General features: G+C 38.9%; 2 protein-coding genes across 5 annotated transcripts; one reads left to right on the top strand and one right to left on the bottom strand.

The window, feature by feature from the left end:
* Positions 1–72: 72 nt before the first annotated feature.
* On the top strand, positions 73–6541 carry ptcd3 (pentatricopeptide repeat domain 3). 2 transcript variants are annotated; one of them, XM_052574399.1, is made up of 24 exons: positions 73–234; positions 398–450; positions 682–709; positions 812–857; positions 949–1017; positions 1207–1311; positions 1391–1514; positions 1606–1715; positions 1864–1940; positions 2431–2518; positions 2601–2661; positions 2741–2823; positions 2893–3037; positions 3124–3174; positions 3310–3399; positions 4048–4076; positions 4161–4267; positions 4633–4711; positions 4799–4889; positions 5049–5134; positions 5459–5607; positions 5697–5738; positions 5961–6119; positions 6209–6541. In XM_052574399.1, the coding sequence occupies exons 1-24, from the start codon at positions 143–145 to the stop codon at positions 6252–6254; spliced, it is 2010 nt and encodes a 669-aa protein (XP_052430359.1). In that variant the 5' UTR covers positions 73–142; the 3' UTR covers positions 6255–6541. The 2 variants fall into 2 exon arrangements, with proteins under 2 accessions (XP_052430359.1, XP_052430358.1); XM_052574398.1 differs by having other exon boundaries at positions 679–709.
* A 1410-nt stretch (positions 6542–7951) lies between these two features.
* Positions 7952–20647, bottom strand: immt (inner membrane protein, mitochondrial (mitofilin)). 3 transcript variants are annotated; one of them, XM_052574395.1, is made up of 14 exons: positions 20445–20647; positions 19325–19398; positions 18944–19136; positions 18704–18833; positions 17771–17875; positions 17111–17218; positions 16834–16967; positions 13496–13599; positions 12762–12897; positions 12472–12601; positions 11347–11570; positions 10942–11073; positions 10222–10351; positions 7952–9005 (listed from the first exon to the last, which is right to left on the bottom strand). In XM_052574395.1, the coding sequence occupies exons 1-14, from the start codon at positions 20484–20486 to the stop codon at positions 8398–8400; spliced, it is 2250 nt and encodes a 749-aa protein (XP_052430355.1). In that variant the 5' UTR covers positions 20487–20647; the 3' UTR covers positions 7952–8397. The 3 variants fall into 3 exon arrangements, with proteins under 3 accessions (XP_052430355.1, XP_052430356.1, XP_052430357.1); XM_052574396.1 differs by having other exon boundaries at positions 19325–19395; positions 20445–20645; XM_052574397.1 differs by lacking the exon at positions 17771–17875 and having other exon boundaries at positions 20445–20645.
* Between the last annotated feature and the right edge of the window lie 412 nt (positions 20648–21059).

Below are 21059 nucleotides of genomic sequence, written 5' to 3'. Positions count from 1 at the left end.
ACAGGATGGACCAATCACAGCCGGCTGTGGTGGTTCCGATGAGATTTCTGCTTTCCGAGCCGCCAAGCGCCCCCTGCAGGAGTCACTATGATGTCATTAGAGAAGTGCCACTGAATATTTTGTGAGCACGCAGTTTGGTGTCATGGCGTCCTCCTGTTCTCAAGCTCTCGGGCATCATGTGTTTAAGAGAAGCAGAATATTGCGAATTCATCTGCAGAAGTTATGGTCAAACAGGTCAGATAAATGCATAAAGACCGGCTTATTTGTCCCGTTTTATCATATAACATTTGTTTAATGCCTTTAAAGAAGCGTTTGGTTGTCTGTAGGTCATTTGAAGGGGCTGTGTGTTTCTGCTCGAGTGTTATAAGCCACTCATTATGCGATTATTTGATTTCAGGAGTTTTGCTCTGAATTCTGCAGCAGATCAACAACTTGCCGTTTCTTCTCCAGGTCTGATAATCATGTCTGTTTAATAGGAATTATCATATGCTTTCTTACATTGAGATGCTCTTTCTCTTTCTCTCATATATATATATATATATATATATATATATATATATATATATATATATATATATATATATATGCGTGTGCGTGTGCGTGTGTGTGTGTGTGTGTGTGTGTTTATAATAATTTTTATTATTATTATTATTGTTATTTATTTATTCATTTTTTCAGAAGAAATAGTCATTCCAAAGAAGAAAACATGGTATGTACTAGCCAGATCTGAACTGAAGAATCTAAATTTATGAATTTCATATTTCATATTAAAATAATGTATTCAATAACATTTTATTTCTTCTGTTATCAGGAGCAAAGAGGCTGTTTTACAGGCACTGGCATCCACTGTGAAAAGGGTATGTTCATCAGACAACTCGTAACAACCATATTAAAATACATTGTTAGCAGATATCATTTAAGCTGAGTTGCTTGTTGTGTTTGTTCTAGGATCCTACAGCCTCAGATTACAGATTCCAGGATGATCCATACCTCACGCCAAAAACATCGTCAGAGTTTGTGAGTTTGGGCTATCGAACCATGTCAGGTTTCAGTTCAGACTATTAGAGAAGAGGTTACGATAGCTGTGGTTTCTACAAACACACAACATACCCTTTACATTAATAGAATGTTTATTTAAACATTAAAGTGAATGAATGTGTATATACTGCAACTTTTCTAACGCTAGCTTCTTTTTCTCCCACACAGAAACTGTTTTCCTTGTCCCAGGAGTCGGGAAGAAACGCTGCCAAATATTTCATCAATACATACCCGAAATACTTCCAGAAGGACTACGCTCAGCCTCATATCCCTGTGAGTGTGCAGTACTAGTGTCTCATGGTTTGACTGGTCTACGAGTGCTCGTGCTCATGAGTGTTTCTTCTGTTGGAAGTGTCTGATGCCGGACTCTCTCGAGGCTCAGATCGAGGAGGTGTCTGAAGCTGCGCTCGTAGAGAGAGTTCGGATGAGGAAGGTCAGAGCCGCTGTGGATCTGTTCGACCAGCTGCAGCAGGCCGGTAAGAACCAGCCAGATCTGCCATTGCATGTAATATTACGGCAGATGTTATTCGAGTCGAACCGTGCAGCTGATCGCTGTATTCTGGACAGGTACACCAGTGTCATTGGATGTGACCAATCAGTTGTTAGATCTGATTTGTTTGTATGGAGATCATGATCCCGCACAAGAGAACGTCCCGGAACAGAGGATTGAGGAGACGGTAGGCCTGGTGCAATTCATCAGTGCATATATATATTTAAAATGTGGTTATCTGAACCAGTAATATTGCTTCATTTTATAATAACCAATAAGACATGCATTATGTTGATTTATTTAACACCACTCTTTATCCACTGGTAAAACCGCAGGAGGATGTTCAGGATGAACCGCAGGCTAAGAAAGGAAGAGGAGCTAAAGCTAGCGATCTACTGAAGGCTAGCTGGAAGTGAGCGCTTTTCTCTCTCTTGTAAAACCTGTTTGTATACACGCAAAAAGTTTGGAAAAATTAAGATTGTTTTTTTAATGTTTAAGAAAAAATGTTACAATTTATAATAACTATTTAAATTTTTTCTACTGCTTAATATCTTTGTAAATACTGTTTTTATCCAGCAAAGACGCATTAAATGAATCAAAAATGACATTTATAATGTTACAAAAGATTTGTTTCAAATGAATGCCATTCTTTTAAACTTTTTCTTTAATCAAAATGAGTCATGAGACAAAAATTCTGAGCAGCAAAAACTGTTTCCAACATTGAATTGGAAGAATAATTGGAGTAATTCTAAATTCTCTCAAAAGCATAAAAACAATCATATTCTAAAAGTTCTAAATTCTAAAAATTATTCTTTGCTGGTAGTTTATCTGCATAACAACACAAAGTCAAGCAAATAGACTCATATCATAAGCTGTCACCTTTTCTGGTTTCTCCCCTTTAGAGAGAACAATAATGCAGAGAGGATCTTTGCGCTGCTGTCGGAGCCGAACGCACATTCGTACAGCGCTGTGATACGAGGCATGGTGAAGGTAACGGATGAGGGGAACTCCTCACACATCTGATTTCTAGTTTGAGCGCAGGAGATGACCGCGCGTGTGTCTGCTTTCACAGTACGGAGCTCATTCTAAAGCGTTCAGCTTCTACACCGACCTGCTCAACAGCCGACTGAAAGGTTTGTGCTTCACGGTGTGACACATTTCAAACCAAACGTTTGCCGAGCTGAGCTGAGATGCCTCGTTTCCTTCCTCTAGCCGACGTGCACACGTTCAACGCCCTGATCACAGCCGCCCCGGAAGTCAAAGAGAAATACAATGAGAAATGGGAGCTGATCGTGGTATGTGATTGAACCGTTGCTGTTTCTGAAGTCAAGTAGTTCGTTCCTCAGTCTGCGTGTGTTTCGTAGGATCTTCTGAAGCAGATGGCAGAGCAGAAGGTCAAGCCGAACCTCCTGACGCTGAACGCCGTCCTGAAGGCTTTGAGACGCTGTGGCACTGTGGGCCGATCGCAGGCCTTCCCCGTGATCAGTGAGATGAAGTCTCTCTCCATCGGTCCGTTGAGTCATCATTACTTACAGGAAGGAAGTGCTTTATCAATGTTTTGGTTTACAATTGATTTTAATTTTCTTTGATTTCAGATCCCAGTCTGGCCTCTTACACTCACTTGCTCGCCATATTTTATAAACCAGGTCATAAAGACTCTTTTTTTTATATATATTAAAATGACAATTCTTTGAATTCTTAATTAAATGGCCATGTTAAATGCGCGTACACATGCACAGAAACACACAGTCATGCATTTCCCATCATGCTTTGCTCTGCAGGTGCCCCAGTTCAAGGCCAAACTGATGTTCTACAGGAAGTGATGAACGAGGTGTCAGGAAAGAGCTTCTCTCCACAGGACCCTGATGATGGTATCTGCATATCGTTACTTAAGACAACTTACATATCCTAATGATTTTTGGCCTTAAAGAAAAATCAATCATTTTGACCCATACAATGTTTTTTTTTTTTTTTTTTTTTAGTATTGCTAAAAATATACCACAGCGACTCAAGACTGGTTTTGTGGTCCAGAGTCAGGATTTAGGATTGACACACTCATCATTTTTAATATTTCCTCTTAAATCAGCGAGTTCTGAGCTCCTCTTAGCCTTAAGATGGTTTGTGAATATGAGCTCAGATCAGTATCCCCGAGATTAATTGACTTGATGCTATACTCCGATTAAAACCTGTTTCTTTAGTTTTTGTTGAGCAGTATATTTGTGTTATTTGGCCAAAGTGTTCAAGTGAGTGTGAAGATCACAAGCGTGTCTAAAGTTTACACATTTAGATTTGTAATGCTTTTAAAATAAAGTGTGATTTCAGGGTACATGTGTTCTTGAACATGATGAATGATGGGATATACTGTGCCTCAGAGAAGAAAAACCTTTTAGCCTAACATTTAGAGATTTAGTGTGCGTTACGGAAACTGAGAGTGCCAGGTGTGGGTATTGGGACAGGACACATGTATTAATGCCCTGTTTGTAAAAGCACGTGACACCTGCTTTGCTTCTGTTTTTCAGCACTGTTCTTCATTACTGCTATGAGGATCGTAAGTGCATTTAAACGCATCTTTTCCACAACACTGTTTAAGGTAAATGTCATGTTGTGACCCTGTTGGCATCTGTATCTACAGTGTCTTGACACTAAAGACATGGAGCAGGCGTACAGGGTCCACGAGCTGCTGGGGGTTGGAGAGAACTGGAGACTCCTGGGAAAAGATTTCCAACAGAACATTTACTAGTAAGTATAAACCAGCAAAATAATATATTTTCCCATCAACGCTTTCTCTAATGTGACACTCAGCACAGGCCTGCTGCAACTAATCCAATGAACTGATTTGTTGACTGTGCATTAAAAACTGTGATTAAAAAAAAACACATTTTAATGGGGATAAAATGTGACCTGCAGTGGGGGGAAATATGTGCATGAGCCAAGCTGACCAAAGCATGGAAGCACTTAATATAAAGAACTTAAAAGATCATTAGAATTACATATGTGAATGGAAAAAATAACCATATATAAAAATTGTGTTGGTTGGGACACTATAATAAGACAAAAGCAGCAATAATACTGCAAAAAATGCTTATCTTCTGCTTGTCTTTCAGTGCGCGGTTCTTCAGTCTGCTCTGTATGATGGAGAACATCGATGTGATGCTGAAGTGGTACAGAGATCTTGTTCCTTCAGTGAGTAACACATGATCAGAAGTGTGGATCATATTCATGTGAACGCACACAGATTGGTGAAGTGCATTGATGAGGTCTGCTGTGCAGGTGTACTACCCCAGTTCTAACGTCATGAGAGACCTGCTCCAAGCGCTGGACACAGACAACCGATTAGACCTCATCCCACTAATATGGAAAGGTAAATGCGGTCATTTATAGTTTTTAGAAAGAAAATCTCTATCGGCAGGTCACATCAGAATTGGCCAAGAAAACCACAATGTGTGCATCTCTAATGTATAATTCTGGCATCACATTTAGATGACCGTCTTAAAGTATTGTCTAATGTCCTTTTCCACAGATATCAAGCAGTTGGGGCATGCCAACAGGCAGAATCTAGTGGAAGAGCTGCTGACACTTATGGCAAGAGAGAAGCACAATCAGGAGGTACTACCTCTGCCTCATCTACATCTACACTGGTTTATACTCATCCCTTTCTTCAAGTCTTCCTCCTTTGATTCCTCTTTCAATTCTATGCTTTGTCAGTGGATTACATTAACCTTGTGTGTGTGCGTGTGTGTGTGTATCAGTGTCAGTCTGTAAAATAGTGCTGGTTTGTAATGCACATGCGCCACAGCAGTATGGACGCCCACTGCTCCGTGTGTGTGTGTGTTTGTGTGTTTTATTCACTTGAATGGGTGAAATGCAGAACACAAATTCAGAGTATGGGTCACTAAACTTGGCCACTGTCACTATATATTTTCTGGACAGGTGCAGGAGTCGTTCGCTGAGTGTGCACTGGACATCAAGAAAATATACGACACTGGTGACCGGGGCAAAGTTTTGCTGAACTGGACGGCTGGTTCTCTCAATGACCTCATCTCTGTGTTACTGGCCGCTCACAGGACACGGGACGCCTGGTACAATCCTTAATGCACATCTGTAATCTGATCCAGATCAAATCTGGTTAAAGCACCTCACAGATTTCCTTTCTCTTCTCTTCATTCAGGGAAATGCTCAAACTCTTCAAAACACACAACAGAGTTCCCAGGTACGATCAGGGTCTCAGAAACTTCGACAAGTGATTTTACGTGGCTTTTAGATGTTTTACAATCAAGCATACTCTAATTAGAACAATATCTAGATTGTAGAAATAAACTTTTTTTTTTAGGATTTAAAGTTTTTAAAACCCAGATGCACTTTATTGCACCAAAGAAGCTGAATTAAATGATGATATTTCATGCCTTAATAGTGTGATGTGTTGTTCTGTCAGTGAGGAGCTGTTGAACAAGTTCTTGGTGTGTGTAAAGGAGGCTGGGGAAGTGAATCAGGCGGTGGAGCTGGTGCAGATCTCCGCCGGCTTCTGTTTGCCCGGGACCCCCAAACTCATCCAGAGGGTCCTGCAGGAGTTTGAGCTCTCAGAGCAGCAGAGGTAAGAGTTGCTCTTTAGGAAACCCTACAGATTTCAGTCGAATGAAACCATTCTGATCCGGTCCTCTGTGGTCTTGTTTCATCTCGCAGGAACATGTTGTCTGATCTGGAGATTCAGTCGTTTAACAGCGATTAAATCTCGCGCTGAGGGACGTTCTGCAGTGCGGATGGATCATAGCAGCTAAATATCTGGAGAAATCTCAATGTGTTCATTTTCAATGTCATTCATAATCGTGTACTTGTCACATGTCTTCATTCAGATGGAAAGTAAAAGTACTGTAAGAAAAGAAAGTTTTCTACCATTTCCTTGTGGATTCTGGACTGGTTTTTCAGGACAGTTTCACCATTTCTGCCGTTGTCTACAAAATTACAACTGTTGCTATTAAATCATTTAGTGAGACTCGGTCTGAGTACAATAATGCATTTAGTATCAATGTTTGTTTGGTGCTTTTCAAACTCATATTTCCCATCACAAAAACAACATTCTTCTACCATAGACGCATTGATAAGTTACAGAACATGTTTTCTGTTTCTGATGCAGAAAAGCTAGTTGGATTATCGTAATGTTCTACACAGTGCTAATACTGCATCCTCAATAAATCCCTTTTATTGATTATTATTTATTAACCCTTTTATTTTATAAATCCCAATAAAATTTTATTATTTCTACTCTGGCAACCTATACTTAAAATAAAAACCAATAGTTTTTAAGTTAAAAGGTCAAATTACACCCTTAGGTCACAAAAGGCATCAAGTAGCTTGCTGTTGGTGTTCTTCTTAAATGTAATAATTATTGTAAGCAATGGGGTTTAATCATTTCCATGAATTTGATGCACATTTATGACATTTTTTATTTCATATGAATTTGCATTTTAAAGTAAACGTTATAGTTTAAGTGAAATCATGATATTTACATTCATAGTGTTGCTATTATGACATATATCTCACCCCTTTTAATATTTTGCACTGTTACAACTAAATTAGCAAATGTTTTATTTTATATTCTAGAAGAACACCTCTAGCATACCAAAATGGATCAGGAACATTATGGCCCAAATGGTTTAGCTCCTGGGTATTAACATATTTCAGCAAGCATTAATCCATCATGCTCTTCAAGGTCACAAAACTCTTGAATTTTGGTGGTTTCTAGGATAGCAAAGTTTGGTTTCAAAGAGTGGTTTCACATTTGGCTCCTAAAATCTTTAAAAATAGCCATCTGGAATAGTCTTAATTAAATAAAATGACATTTACTGCATGATTTATCTTCTCTTAGAACCGTATTTTTCTGTCATTCAGGCAATACTTTGATTACTCTTAATTGTAACCTGGAAACATGCATTTTTTTAAGATTGAAAAAAATGCAATAAATATGAAATTAATATTTCCATGAGCATTAGTTTTAAATCTTGAAGGTGTTTTGTGCTCGTTGCAGTCTGTTGTTGCAGCAGTCGAACAATATGACGCTAACACACACAGACCACCTACAGCTCTTTTATATTAACTGCTTAATTTACATTGCACACAAAACTGAATAGTAAGTTCTCCACTTGATTGGTCTTTCTGCAGCTTCCAGCCATAATGGCACACAAGGATGTGTAACATCTGCTTATCAGTGCATCACAGGTTTACTGTTCGATCCAATAGCGTGTGCGGCTCCATCATTCAATAACAGCATCTTTATTCAAAATCGAAGGGACCAAATGTGCCACTCGACTGTTATGAACCTGGGTCCAAAACCAAAAAAAAAAAAAAATTAAATAAAAATGAACCCCTACTAAACCAGATGCAACCCATTTTTACGACAATGCAGTCATGCAAATAACTGAAACACCATTACAGTCAACAACCATGATTTATTGATCCTCAACACTGAATGAGGAGATTTATTATTCTCAACATATTGGGTTAATAGCAACCAGTAAATATAACTGAAGCATTACATGTGCATCCTGAAACGGTGAACAGGTTTAGCATCACACTCCAGACCTGCTAAATACACATTAAAGCCTAAGCAGTGAGATGTGTGCCATATACACCGAGGAGTGCCACTGCCGAGTGTTTCCCGCTTACTAACTACCAGTCGTTCTGAATGGAAGGCCACTTAAGAGTTGTTTTAAGGGCAAACACTTCTCTCAAAAGTGCTTTGGGCAGATAAGAAAAACTAATTTTTGTCTAGCACACAACCTATTTATAAATTAAACAGAGGAGCACAAGGTTCCGGTAATAGCGGGCAAGTAACACTCCTCGTAATTTACATAATCTTGACAGAGTGGGCGTGGCTAAGGGGCCTGAGTGGTGCCCAACCCTACAGCATTAGCATACGCTGATAGCAGGCTAATCACCTGCTTTGTTTCTAAGGTGAGTCGGGCTTCTTTAAGCCAGTCCTGTGCCACACGCTGTGACTCGCCACGAAGTTGATTGACAAACTTAGCGGCTAGTTCCAGGTCACCGCGCTCAATGCTGTAAGTAGCATAGGCTAGCAGCCTGAACGTGTCGAGATCTTCAGGTGCTAGTTTAGAAGGAGGAGCTACTTGCTCCCTTTCAAACAAGAGGATGGACTGCAGGAAGGACAGGAAGTACTGGTACAGGCTGTTGCGCGTCTCGTCGATAAGCGCCACACGTCGCGCGAGCCGGCGGATGTCGTAGAAACGCGCGCGAAGGGACGCTTCGCTGTAGATTCCTCGGCTCAGAGACTCTTCAGGAAGAGCGGTGGCCAACGCCTGAGCGAACTCGTTTTCTGCACAGTTCTCTTTGATGGCTTGCACAGCGCCCTCTAGAGGCTCGGTGGGGGAATCTGGTCCTGCAGACTTGAGCGTGTAGTTCAGAGCCTCTACAGACAGCCACAGCTGGTGAGCCTTACGGGCCTCCTCCTCGGCAATCACATGACCTGGAGACAAGCCAAACATTTAATATTAAACAATCAGACACCATACGAATCTGGAATAGAAATCATTACATATTTAAAGTATATGGGTTTTTCGTCTTAATACAATACAACCAAATGGTTTGAATTTCAAAATGTATGTCTATTTTTTCTATAATGCATTCTCATTTTTGTTTTGTTTTTTCCATATGTCGGCCAGTTTACTATGATGGATTGTATGGAGACTGAGATTGTTTGTATATTTTTTTTCTATATCTCCTCTGGATACATTTATAAATTGCAGATGAAGTAAATGGTCTGTCAATGATTCATTAATTGAACTGATTCGATAGATTATATTTTGAATTAAATTAGATTAATGTGACGATATGTGAGGAACTAAATAGAAAAATGAATTGTTTCAAAAGTACAGGTGCATCTCAAGAAAATAGAATATCATGGAAAAGTTCTTTAATTTTGTTAATGTAATTAAAAAAAGCTAACTTTTTCTTATATTCTAGATTCATTGCACACACAATTTTTTTTGTTTTCATTCTGATGGTTATGACTTACAGCTTAGAAAAATTTAAAATTCAGTAACTCAAAAAATGTGAATATTTTCTCCAAGATCAATAAAAAAAAAAAGATTTACAAAACAAATGTTCAACATCTCCAAAGCAGATTTTATTATGCATTGAATACCTGGTTGGGGCTCTTTTTGTAAAAATGACTGCTTTAATACAGCGTGGCATGGAGGTGATCAGCTAATTTTTGGAGATACTGAATTTTTTATTTTCTTAAGCTGTAAGTCATAACCATCAGAATTAGAATAAAATAAAAAATCTTGAAATATTTCAGTTTGTGTGCAATGAATCTATAATAAGAAAGATATTAAGTTTAAATAAATTACAAAAAACAGACCTTTTTCCATGATATTCTAATTTTTTGAGATGCACCTGTATGTGAACACTGAGGAACGTCCTGCATGACTGAAACGTTTGCTGATTTGTATATGCACTGAGCACTTTTTTATAAGAATAAAAGAAGGTTGCATATATCTCAGCATGTAATATTTTTATTGGATGCGTATCAAACAAATTTCAGGAAATTAGACTGATGGATTCTATTATTGACTTGAAGACGTCTTACATGTGAATGGAACCAAGCACAAGATGTTTTTTTTTCATTTCTGCTGAATGTGGTAACACTATTGGCAGAGTTTAAATAGTTTGAGACGTACTGTCTATGGCCTCTTCGATGCCCTTTAGACGGGCGTAAGCTGCGTTCATGTCCAAAGTGAAGGTGTCCAGCTGTTCCTGAGTCAGTCTGCGGTAATGAGTTTCTTGCTCCATCATCTTACTGTTCAGAATCTAAAAGAAAGAATTTAATCCATTTAGACAGACTTTATCGTCTTTTTTTCAATCTTGACTACTTGAGTAGAAACAGACAGCTCCAGTGTTAAGAGTAATAGTGTTGCACCAAAATTCATTCAAACCAAAACTGAAAAGACATTTTAATAATGAATTAATCGAATGTATTTCACAATCATGCATTCACATAAAAATCTTGAGTTGGATATAAACCAATTATAAATTTGAATAATATGATATTTTTTTCTACTCCAATTCGTGGTTGAAAAACGTATATTTAAATGCTGGCTTTAACCAAAACTTCTTTCCATGACAGCTTTATTGCATACAAAGATTTATTAATGAAAATAAAAGTTTAAGTAAAAACTAAATAATGTAAAATAATAGTGCTAAATAATATTTAGTAAAATGCGGAAAAGCACTAATTAAATGTTACATTTCAGCTCTCCAAAATGGTTTTGGCTGAAACCAAAAATGTATTTCTGTTTGCACCAAACTGGTCAGTCAAACAGGTAACACCATCCTTTAACTGTTCAATTCTATCCTAAATTCTGTAGTGGTTAGTGCTTGTAAAGAGGCAGTGTTGGTACCTCCTGGGCCTCCTCGCGCAGCTCCATCTCCTGGACCTTCAGCACGTCCCGCAGGTGATCTGTGTGTGCAGCGGCCTGACGACGCAGCTGTGTCCTCATCTCAGCCTCCATCACCTCACGCACCTCCTGAACCTGACACACACACACACACACAGTGAAACTCTCAGCATCACAGCGCAGTGTAAAATGAACTTCAGAAATATATTTTTAGATTTATTTTTATTTAGGATTACATTCATAATTATGTTGTCTTGAGAAAGATAACAGTGATATTCTCTTTAAACCTACAATCATATTAACCCCAACCAAACTCAGACCAGACTTTCAGACCGTTTTATCTCTGGTTGCTCTATCTTTTCTAACGGATTGGCATTATGTCTTTCTAAATCTGAAGTGCGAGCACACCTTCTTCTCCTGCTCGAGTCTCACGTCCTCTCGTCTGTGCTCCAGGGCAGAAGCCACGGCTCTCTCCAGCGCTCTCTGATCCTCCAGCTTCTGCTGCTCCAGAGCCGCCTCGATGTGGATCTGCTCCCTCACTCTCTGCTCGGCCAGCTCACGGTTCAGCTGGTCGATGCGCCGGTGTGCATGAGCGATCAGAGAGTTCAGATCATCTGCGCTCAGCTGTCCCGCTGAGAGAGAGCACGGAGCAGATGACAGGAGAGACATCACGGTGATGCAGCTTATTAGTATTTTAATGTGTGGAAACTCTAATATGCTAAGATTAAAAAATGAATAGTAGGTGCCTTAATCATATGGATTTCTGCATTTTAAACCTGACATAGTGGTATTTTATTTTTTATTTTTTTACATTTGTTGAACATTTTTTAATTTGTGTGCTAGAAGTATGTTTATGCTATTTTTGGCATCCTTCGTTAAAATTATTTTCACTTGCTTTAATATATATCATTATCTAATGCAATGGCAATTTAAATGTATTTTTTTTATATAAAATGACATTGTTGCTAAAATACTTCTTGCAGGCCAATAACTGCTTTGATTTATTAAAACACATGGTTTATAGTTAAATAAAAGTGAACCGAAATGCAAATCTAAAGACTAAATCAAGGTTGAAAAATACATCAGACCTCTGAAGAATAGATGGCCTGTGCTATATTGAAATAAATGTGCAACCTGAAAGTAGAGATGCAAGTCAATAAAACATTATCAATGTCCAAATTTTTGTTAGTAATTAACATTTAGTTCCTTTTACAGAATTCATGTGCGATTGTTGCATTTGATTATTATTGTAAGAGGTTTATGGATGATCCCTTTTCACTAATCAATCCTTTTGTTAACCCTCCCTACAGGGGTTAACAAGTACATTTTCATTAATTGTCTTTCTCCATTTACTGAGAAACATCAGCTCTCTGTGCACATGAATGTTTTAACCATGTTAAAAAGTAAATTAATTTGTCACACTTTAATTATTCATGTGCATTAACAGATTTTACATCTGACAAACACTCAAGGGAGGAGAAAACGTAGTCATAACTCATGAGATCAATGACAAACGAGTGTGTGAGGTCTTACAGAGCCCCTTCCAGTTGGCCTGGATCTCAGGTGTGATGTTGGCCAGCTCCTGCTGGAACTGAGCTTTGGCTTCATTCACCAGCTCACTGTACTGAGACACGATCCTGGCCTCCGTCTGCGCCGTCTGCACCTGCAGAAGAGACAGACGACACCCAGGTGTGACTTACAGACTCCAGATGGGACACGGAGTCTCTGGGAGTATAAAGCTAAACAGATTACAGGCTCAGTTCTCATGTATATGTCCTGGGTTCCTCCAAAGCACATTAACATCGTCAGATTAAGAGACTTACCTTGGTTACTACTTTATCCAGATCCACAATCATGCTGTGCAAGTTCTCCTCAGCGGCCAGGATTTGGGGTCTCACTGCGTCAATCTTGGATTGTTTTGCACTGTTGATCACGCCACGCAAATGTTCAAGCTCTCCTCTAAATACACACAAAACAGTATGATTAAGCTCCTCTCTGTGTAGGACTGAGCATTATGACAGTATATCCATTCAACAGTACAAATGGACCGTTAATGTAAAAAAATAAAAAAAAGTTAGGGGTCAGTTCGATTTTTTTTTTTTTACAAATTAAATTCATACTTTTATTAATCAAGCATGCATTAAATGGACCAAAGGAGACAGTTCTGTTTACAAGGAATTGTGGGAAAAAATATCATATTTGCACAAAAATAAATAGCAATAAAAAAAAATTCAAAACTGATATTAATAAGAATATTTCTTAGGCACCAATTCAGCATTTTAAAATGACTTCAGGAGGAACATGTGACACTGAAGATTGAAGTATTGATGCAAAAAAGATGCACAGAAATAAATTACATTTTAAAATATATTCAAACAGCAAAATCTTGTAAACTGTAATAATGTTTCACAATATATCACTATTTGTACTGTGCTTTGATCAAATAAATGCAGCATCGGTGAGCATGAGAGGCGTCTTTCAATCTTCCAGACCCCAAACTTGCCTAATTGACACTGGTTGAAACATTGATTTAAGATCTGTCAGGAGGGGGTCTCACTTGGCTTTGAGCAGGGCTTCTTCAGCCTCTTCCATGGCTCTGGTCCGGTCACTCAGAGCCTCATTTAGTGCTGTCCACTGAGAGGACTTCTCATCTGGAGGAGTCTGCACACAAACACACGACAGTGTCACAAGCAGCACAAATTATTTAAAGGGGGGGTGAAATGCTATTTCATGCATACTGAGTTTTTTACACTGTTAAAGAGTTGGATTCCCATGCTAAACATGGACAAAGTTTCAAAAATTAAGTTGTATGTTTGAAGGAGTATTTCTGTTCCCAAAATACTCCTTCTGGTTTGTCACAAGTTTCGGAAAGTTTTTTTCGAGTATGGCTCTGTGTGACGTTAGATGGAGCGGAATTTCCTTATATGGGTCCTGAGGCACTTCTGCCGGAAGAGCGCGCGCTCCCGTATAGCAGAGCACTGAGAGCACAACAGACTTCACTGATCAGAGCGAGAGCGTCGCGAAATGTCACAAAAGAAGTGTGTTTTTGGTTGCCAGGGCAAGACAACCCTGCACAGATTACCAAAAGAGAAACAGCATTAAGGGACCAGTGGATGGAGTTTATTTTTACAGAGCATCAACGGAGTTGTGCAAGTGTTTGTGTTTGTTCCCTGCATTTCGAAGATGCTTGTTTTACAAACAAGGCCCAGTTTGACGCCGGATTTGCGTATCGTTGTTTTCTTAAGGATGATGCAATCCCAACGAAAAAGGGTCACGATCGTGTGTTGGAACCGCAGGCGGTGAGTAAAACTGCTTCAAATATCTCTGTGTTGTTAACTTAGCTATCGGCGCGTAAGCACATCAAGTAAAAAACATGCGATGTTGTCATCAAACTGCACTTTCCACATGTACACCTTAAAAAAAAAAAAAAAAAGACGACAAAGTGGAACTTAGTCATTTTCCAAAACCGCTAAGCAAATATATACAGTTTCAGTACATACCACATAGAGACGTCGTTGCTGATGATGCTCTCGTTCAGTTTCAGCCTCTGGATCTGATTCTGGATCATAAATAAATGGCTGAATCTGACTGTTAGCCATGGTTTGTTTTGGATGATGTTTTTGTCCTCACAGTAATGTCACAGCTTCCACATGCTCTCAACTCAAAAGCCTACTGGCTCTCGTGATTCTTTAGCTCCGCCCACACGTCACGCCTCCAGTCGCTCGTGTTTTTCCGGGAAATATCGGTACAGACTATCTTTCTCTTATGAATATAATAAAACTAAAGACTTTTTGGAGTTATGAAGGATGCAGTACTACTCTACATGTACTCAAGATTAACAGGATATTGAGTGAAAACGAGCACCCCCCCTTTAAATACTAAATTCCTCCATTAAGATATAAACTGCACCTTTAAGGAGTTTTTTAATTTTTTTATGTTAAAAACATAATATAGTTAAGCAACATCACACAAGATCCTTTTGTCTGAATATCAGCACAATTGTAAATCCAATATTCAATGTATACAATGTTCGATAAACAATACATTAATTATATTAACTGACCATTTAGACACAAAATAACTTTTTTTTTTTTACTGTTTTTGCTCAGATTCACCAACTAAATAGTTGCAAACAGAGCAGAACGGTTGTGCTTCTCAGCAACACGAGTGGTGTTTTTTTGGGCTGGCAAAAAGGCTGAAACACTAAATTCAAATTTAGTGCTTAAATATAAATATTGTAAATATTATATTCGATGTATTATATTTAAAATGCATTATTTCAGTTAGGGTAAAGAAAATCTTTTGCCTTTTCTCATGAGGCCACAAGAGGGCACACTTAGAAAAAGATAACATGACTTTCCATAATGTTTTAAATATTGTTTATAAACCAAATTTTAATAAATTTGCTTAACTATAAGCAAAACAGCATCATGTATGTATTCACAGTTTAATACAAAGGGCTGAAAACCAATCACAGAGTACATTTTTAATTTAATGTAACACGAGCTGCAGTGGGATGGGGGGGGAATTCCCACCATTAGTCTCCAGATACGTTTTATCAAAGTTGAACTTGCCTTTATTTTACATGACTTTGTAAACATGCGTCTCTTTTGTGCAACGGTGATGTCCTTTTAGAAAAAGTGCAAAATATGTGTAATCTCCGCATTGATGTTGTAGTTTCCCGCAGTATTTGTAATTATCAATGAAGCAGCGCCACATCTAGTGGCTATGACTGGATAAGCTAACAAAACCTTCAAATGCAATGACTCTTTTACATGTCATCACATCTCACGCGCCACTGAAAAGACTGCTTCCTTAACACACACCTAAAATTAAAACGCAACGTTTTTGTTTTCGAATGTGGATTTTTTTTTTAATTTGATGAATATTCTACATTTAAAAACAATTATCTGACAGCCTTAGTGTTTTTTCTTTGAAATAATCGGTTGAATGATTTTTTGAAGATCGGTCCGTGTGAATTGAATGCTTTAAACTTTAAACTCGTGATCTCAAATTATGCTGCACTTTATGTATTCGCCCAGTCATATTCATGTCATTTTCACTGTGTGCTGTATGTACTGAGGGTAGGGCTGGGCGATATATCTAATGATATGATCATGCACATGACAAGCTACGCAATATCACGTTCATTATCGAAGGCGATTCATCTGTGATAATGAACGCAATATTGCGTAGCTTGTCAGCGATCTACGGCTCGTTCTATTTAATGCCACTCCAATTATAAGCAGGTGATGGCGATTTTAGCAGTGATCACGGAAGCAGCTTTACTGATTAGATGCGCATGATCATATCGTTAGATATATCGCCCAGCCCTAACTGAGGGTTACCCTGGCTTTATTTGAGAAATATGATTCCCAGTGCACACAAACTTCCCAGAACACAGAGTGCCCTGTTAATTACAGTGTATACTTCCTTTTTAATTATATTTTTATTAAATATTTATTTATTTGTATAAAGTATGTTTATTTTACACATTTATTTTTAATCCATTGTCAAATGATTTCAAATGTCCTAAATATTAATTAAAACAAATTGTATGGGCTATCCGGTCCCCCTGCTTTTCCAAGCTTTTTTTTTTTTTGTCGACCACTAGTGTTAAGTATTATAAGTAATTAAAATGTTCAACAGAGTGTAACTTTAAGTAATCATTTTTTTTTTACTTGAGCACCTGCCCCCAAAATGTCAGAGGTCACCTTGCCAAAGCTAGAGCATTATTGTTTGTTTCTGGTGCTAAGGTGTTTTAGCAGATTGCTACAGCAGTGTACCCCAAACCTGCATATTTTGGGTGTCTCTCTTATCTAATACACCTGATTTACCTCATCAGCAGAATAAGAGTTCAAATGATTGTATGTGTGTGTGTGTGTGTGTGTTTACCTCTGAGTCCATGGCTTCTCTGAGTCTGTGTGTGTGTGTAGCGATGGCTGTCAGCGCGGCCTCCTGGGCTCCGATTGCCTGCAGGGTGGTCTTCGCAGAGCTGCCCAGGCTTTCCTCCAGTCCAGCAGTCAGAGCTGAGACACACACAAACACTCACATAAATACAAACACATGTTTTCATGCACTTATTGGGGAAAAGAGTGAGAGCCGAATACAGATAATACAGATAAGTGGTTGTGTATTAACTGGTTGATGTGCAGATTGTGTGGTCACCCACCTGCTAAAGCATCCTGTTCAGCTTTATCCTGCTGAGCCAGTCGAGCGGTCACTTCCTCCGCTGGCCTCTCCTTCAGCGCAGGCTCATGATGACCCTTACTCTCTTCACCTACAAACACACAGAGAGAGAGAGAGAGCTATTCCAGTGCCATCTGAACCAAAATAAACACCGGGTGATGTGAAACGATATGCCTTTAGTGCACGGTCTTCACTGGTTGCATGCACAACGTAAACATCATCATCTGTGAACAAATGACCAGGTCTTTTTTTTTTGTGAATCCATAAAAAAAGAAATTAAACTTAGTGGTCAATGATCTAAATCCGTTTTGAAAAGGCAAACTGATTCATAACCTGATATATTTGTTCTTTTTTTAGATGATGGGTTCTCATGAGACTAGCAATCCAGCATATTTGGCACATATCATTGCAAATGAGGATACGCTTTTGTTAGTAACTGGAAGAGTGAAGAACTCAACAAACACACAATGAACAGAACAGGTTAGCGTGGGTCACATGATAAAACCGGAGGGAGTGAAGTTTGAGAGCATGCAGAGAGGAAGAGACATGGATGCCATCTGCACAACAACTGAAGTGATGAAGACAAGCAGGCTCTGGATCAGTTGTTAGAAGCAGAAGATTGTGTGAATGATCCAGTGCTGACCTGCCGCCGTGTGGACAGGTGGGCTGTCGTCACTTGTACCCGGAGCGGGCACAGACGGCACGTCGCTGATAGCCGAAATAATATGAGCTGCCTCTGCTGAGGCTTCTGCAACAACAGTAGGACTCCATCAGAAATACAGATCAGCCTTGGTGCATCAGTGATCAAGCGTGACACACCTTACAGTAAGTTGACTAGTACTTCCTGTGATCATTTGCATATAAAGGTTCAGGACATCATTAGACATTCAGCTGATTGTTGTCTTTCTGCTTCAACTGTAAAATGATGCATTTGGTGTCTGTGTATTCATGCTTCCCTACTATAACGTAAGTGAAAAAGGAACCAGCTGATATATGAACTGGGCAGTATGTCTGAATTAACAGCAAGTAAAAAGCACCCCGATGACCTACTACTACGGCGAGGTCATTTACCATCCCACAGTAAAGGAGTCATGAATGGCAGTGTATCAATGCAACTGATGCTGGTATGTCATATGACAATGATAACATGGCAGACGAACTAAAGGAAGTGCAGATTTCATTCATATTACACACATTCAAACTATACTGATATATGTATTTTTTAAGAGTCACATCGTTTATTCCTTTTTAAATGTAGTAAATACAGTATGTGACTTATGAGGAAGCTGCAGTTTTCTTAGGTTTCACTGACTGTAATATCAGGACAAATACTGATTCACACCAGGAACAAATATTTACATGACTGAGACTTATGACAGACAGATATACATGGGCCAGACTGATAGTTCATTATTTTTAAATACTCAGTAGTGGCTGATAACCACAACCAGTCGGATGCTTCAAACATCACTACTCTACTGACAACAGATCTTTTTTGCACATGAAATTTCACTAATATGTCTGAAGCTGTGAAGTGTCTGAAATGCATGTGAAGACCTGTGTGAGTCTCACTCACCCTCGAGTGTCTGTGGGGTCGGTGCTTCCTCTACAGGCGCTGGATCGGACTTCTTGGCTTTAGCTTTAGGCTGCTTGGACTCCTTAGATGCTTCTGACAATGAAGAGATTTGCAGGGGTTCGATCTTTCCCTATAAAAACAGAACAGAAGTACAATAGAAGCACAGACAGCTGCATAGATGAATCTGGTCTAAGAATCAAAGACAGACGAAGCAGAAGTGAAAGTAATGGTAACTCTTACTGGTTTCTTCTGTAAAGGGACGAGTGGAGGAGGGGGCGGCCCAAGCACCATCTCAAACAGCTGATCTGAGTACGGAACGCTCTTCTCTAAATTTGCCCGAAACTTCGGGTCCCATTTGGCGTAAAGGATTGTACCACCAAGACCACCACCAACCGTTAAAAGACTAGCCGCCACTATTTTCCCAGCAGCAGATCTGCAGAACAAAAAGATCAAATTTAAGATGCAGTCGAGTGTGATTTGACAGGGTTTTCTTTCTTCCACACACACCAGACCAAGGTCAACCTAACATTCATTTAAAAAACACTCAACCTTTTAAAGCAAATCAGCAATATGATTGTAAGCTGGTGTGTTTAGGGTTAAATTGAGAGTTTGATGTCGTACCCAGAGTCTCCAGCCGTGGTGTATCTGCGGCAGGTTTGCAGCGCATGGGCCTTCACTCTCCCACACACACACTGCTGCAGACACAAACAAATCATCATCAACATCTCACATGCACTACTGCAATACTGCATCATAAACTACAGTATTAGAAATTATACTTTCTTTTTACACTGGCCACAACCACAGTTTCACATCAGTTAATAATAAACAGCCATTCATTTCAGTTGTTAATGCGGTTCAGTTTCCAATGTTGCTCTTTTCGTGACTTTAAAAACCAAACAAAAAATTGTGGATTCTCCAAACATGTTTACCATGGCTGTAGATCAAGCATCCAGTAAAACACATTAAACAACAATGAAAGAATGAATGAACGCCTAACCCTAAACATTAGTTTGTTTCTTCAGAGCCTAGAATAAGACGGTTTAAAGTTTAGCAGCTGTTAAACACAGCATTGATAATTCATTAGACTCATTTGCATGAAAGCACCACAGTCGACATGAAGGCAGTGTTTGTGAGGAAACTCTCTGAACTTTACTCCAGCAAGGTCACGTCCTTCCATTGGGAAAAAAAAAACAATAAACAGTTCACGGTGTGAACAGGGAGTAAGTTATATCGTTGATTAAATGTTTTTTGTGAACACGATTTCAGAAAATTACTATCAAATATAAATTATGCTGAATACATTAAAATGAAAGATTTTCAGACAGCTGTTAGCCAGGTTGGACATCCGGGTGACAGAAAATTATGAATCATAGACAGCCCGCCCATATTTACGCTGGAGTACATGCTGGATTTTTATTAGTGGAGAGAGGCGTCACTCTCTTAAATCTGAAATTTCATTGGTTCGAAGAATCTGCCAATCACACTGTGACCGCCTCTTTCGACCAAAACTTACGTCGTTGACGTAGAGCCGTGTTCTGTCCTGGCGTACCACTTAAACTGCAAATAACAAATCTGAACAAATTAAACTATCAACTCATTAAGAAGTTTTTGCGCACATAATCACCGGTTCATTAAACAAACACTACAGAGACTGTTATAATCAGTAATTTTACGATAAACATCGGGCCTCTCTGTGGGTCACTGAATGACCGCTCTAACGTTAGCAGAATAAACTCACCCGCGCTGCTGCACGAGCCCCTTTCCAACCGACGCGCAGCATGCTTGCCTCTTCTGATTCTGGATGTTGGATTTAAGACTACAAATATGCCAGCGGTTTCAGCAAAACATTATAAAAGTGATCAACCTCGATAGCAATTTTGCCCCAGCACACTGCAGATTAGCTCCAACGCCGGCGCAACGCAGTGACAGAGCAACGCACGCGCAGTGGGCACGCCCAACGTGACACATACGTCATACGTTCGTAGAAAGAAATATTCAGTTTTAAAATGATTTCTTTCATTGACATGGTGCTCGTACACTCTTATGCAATAATCCATATTCTCCTATTAATCATTATTTTGCTCAAATTATAGAAAGCATGTGTCATTCGTTGAGACAAAGCTTCTGAGGTACATACTGTAGTTACAGTTTGTTATTCATGTAAAATTCAACTGTATAAATGATTTTTGTCATGTTATTTTTATCTCATTGTACATTATTTATTTTTATTTATTTTTTTGATGACTATTTTTGATGATTTATATTGATGTTTGGTTTGTTAGGAGGACAATATTTGGCAGAGATACATATTTCTATATACAGTACAGACCAACATTTGGAAACATTACTATTT

The sequence above is a fragment of the Carassius gibelio genome, chromosome B14 (genome assembly GCF_023724105.1).
Source record: "Carassius gibelio isolate Cgi1373 ecotype wild population from Czech Republic chromosome B14, carGib1.2-hapl.c, whole genome shotgun sequence".
NCBI lineage: Eukaryota > Metazoa > Chordata > Actinopteri > Cypriniformes > Cyprinidae > Carassius > Carassius gibelio.
Note: the sequence above shows the minus strand (reverse complement) of the source record. Positions and strands in the feature narration are given on the sequence as shown.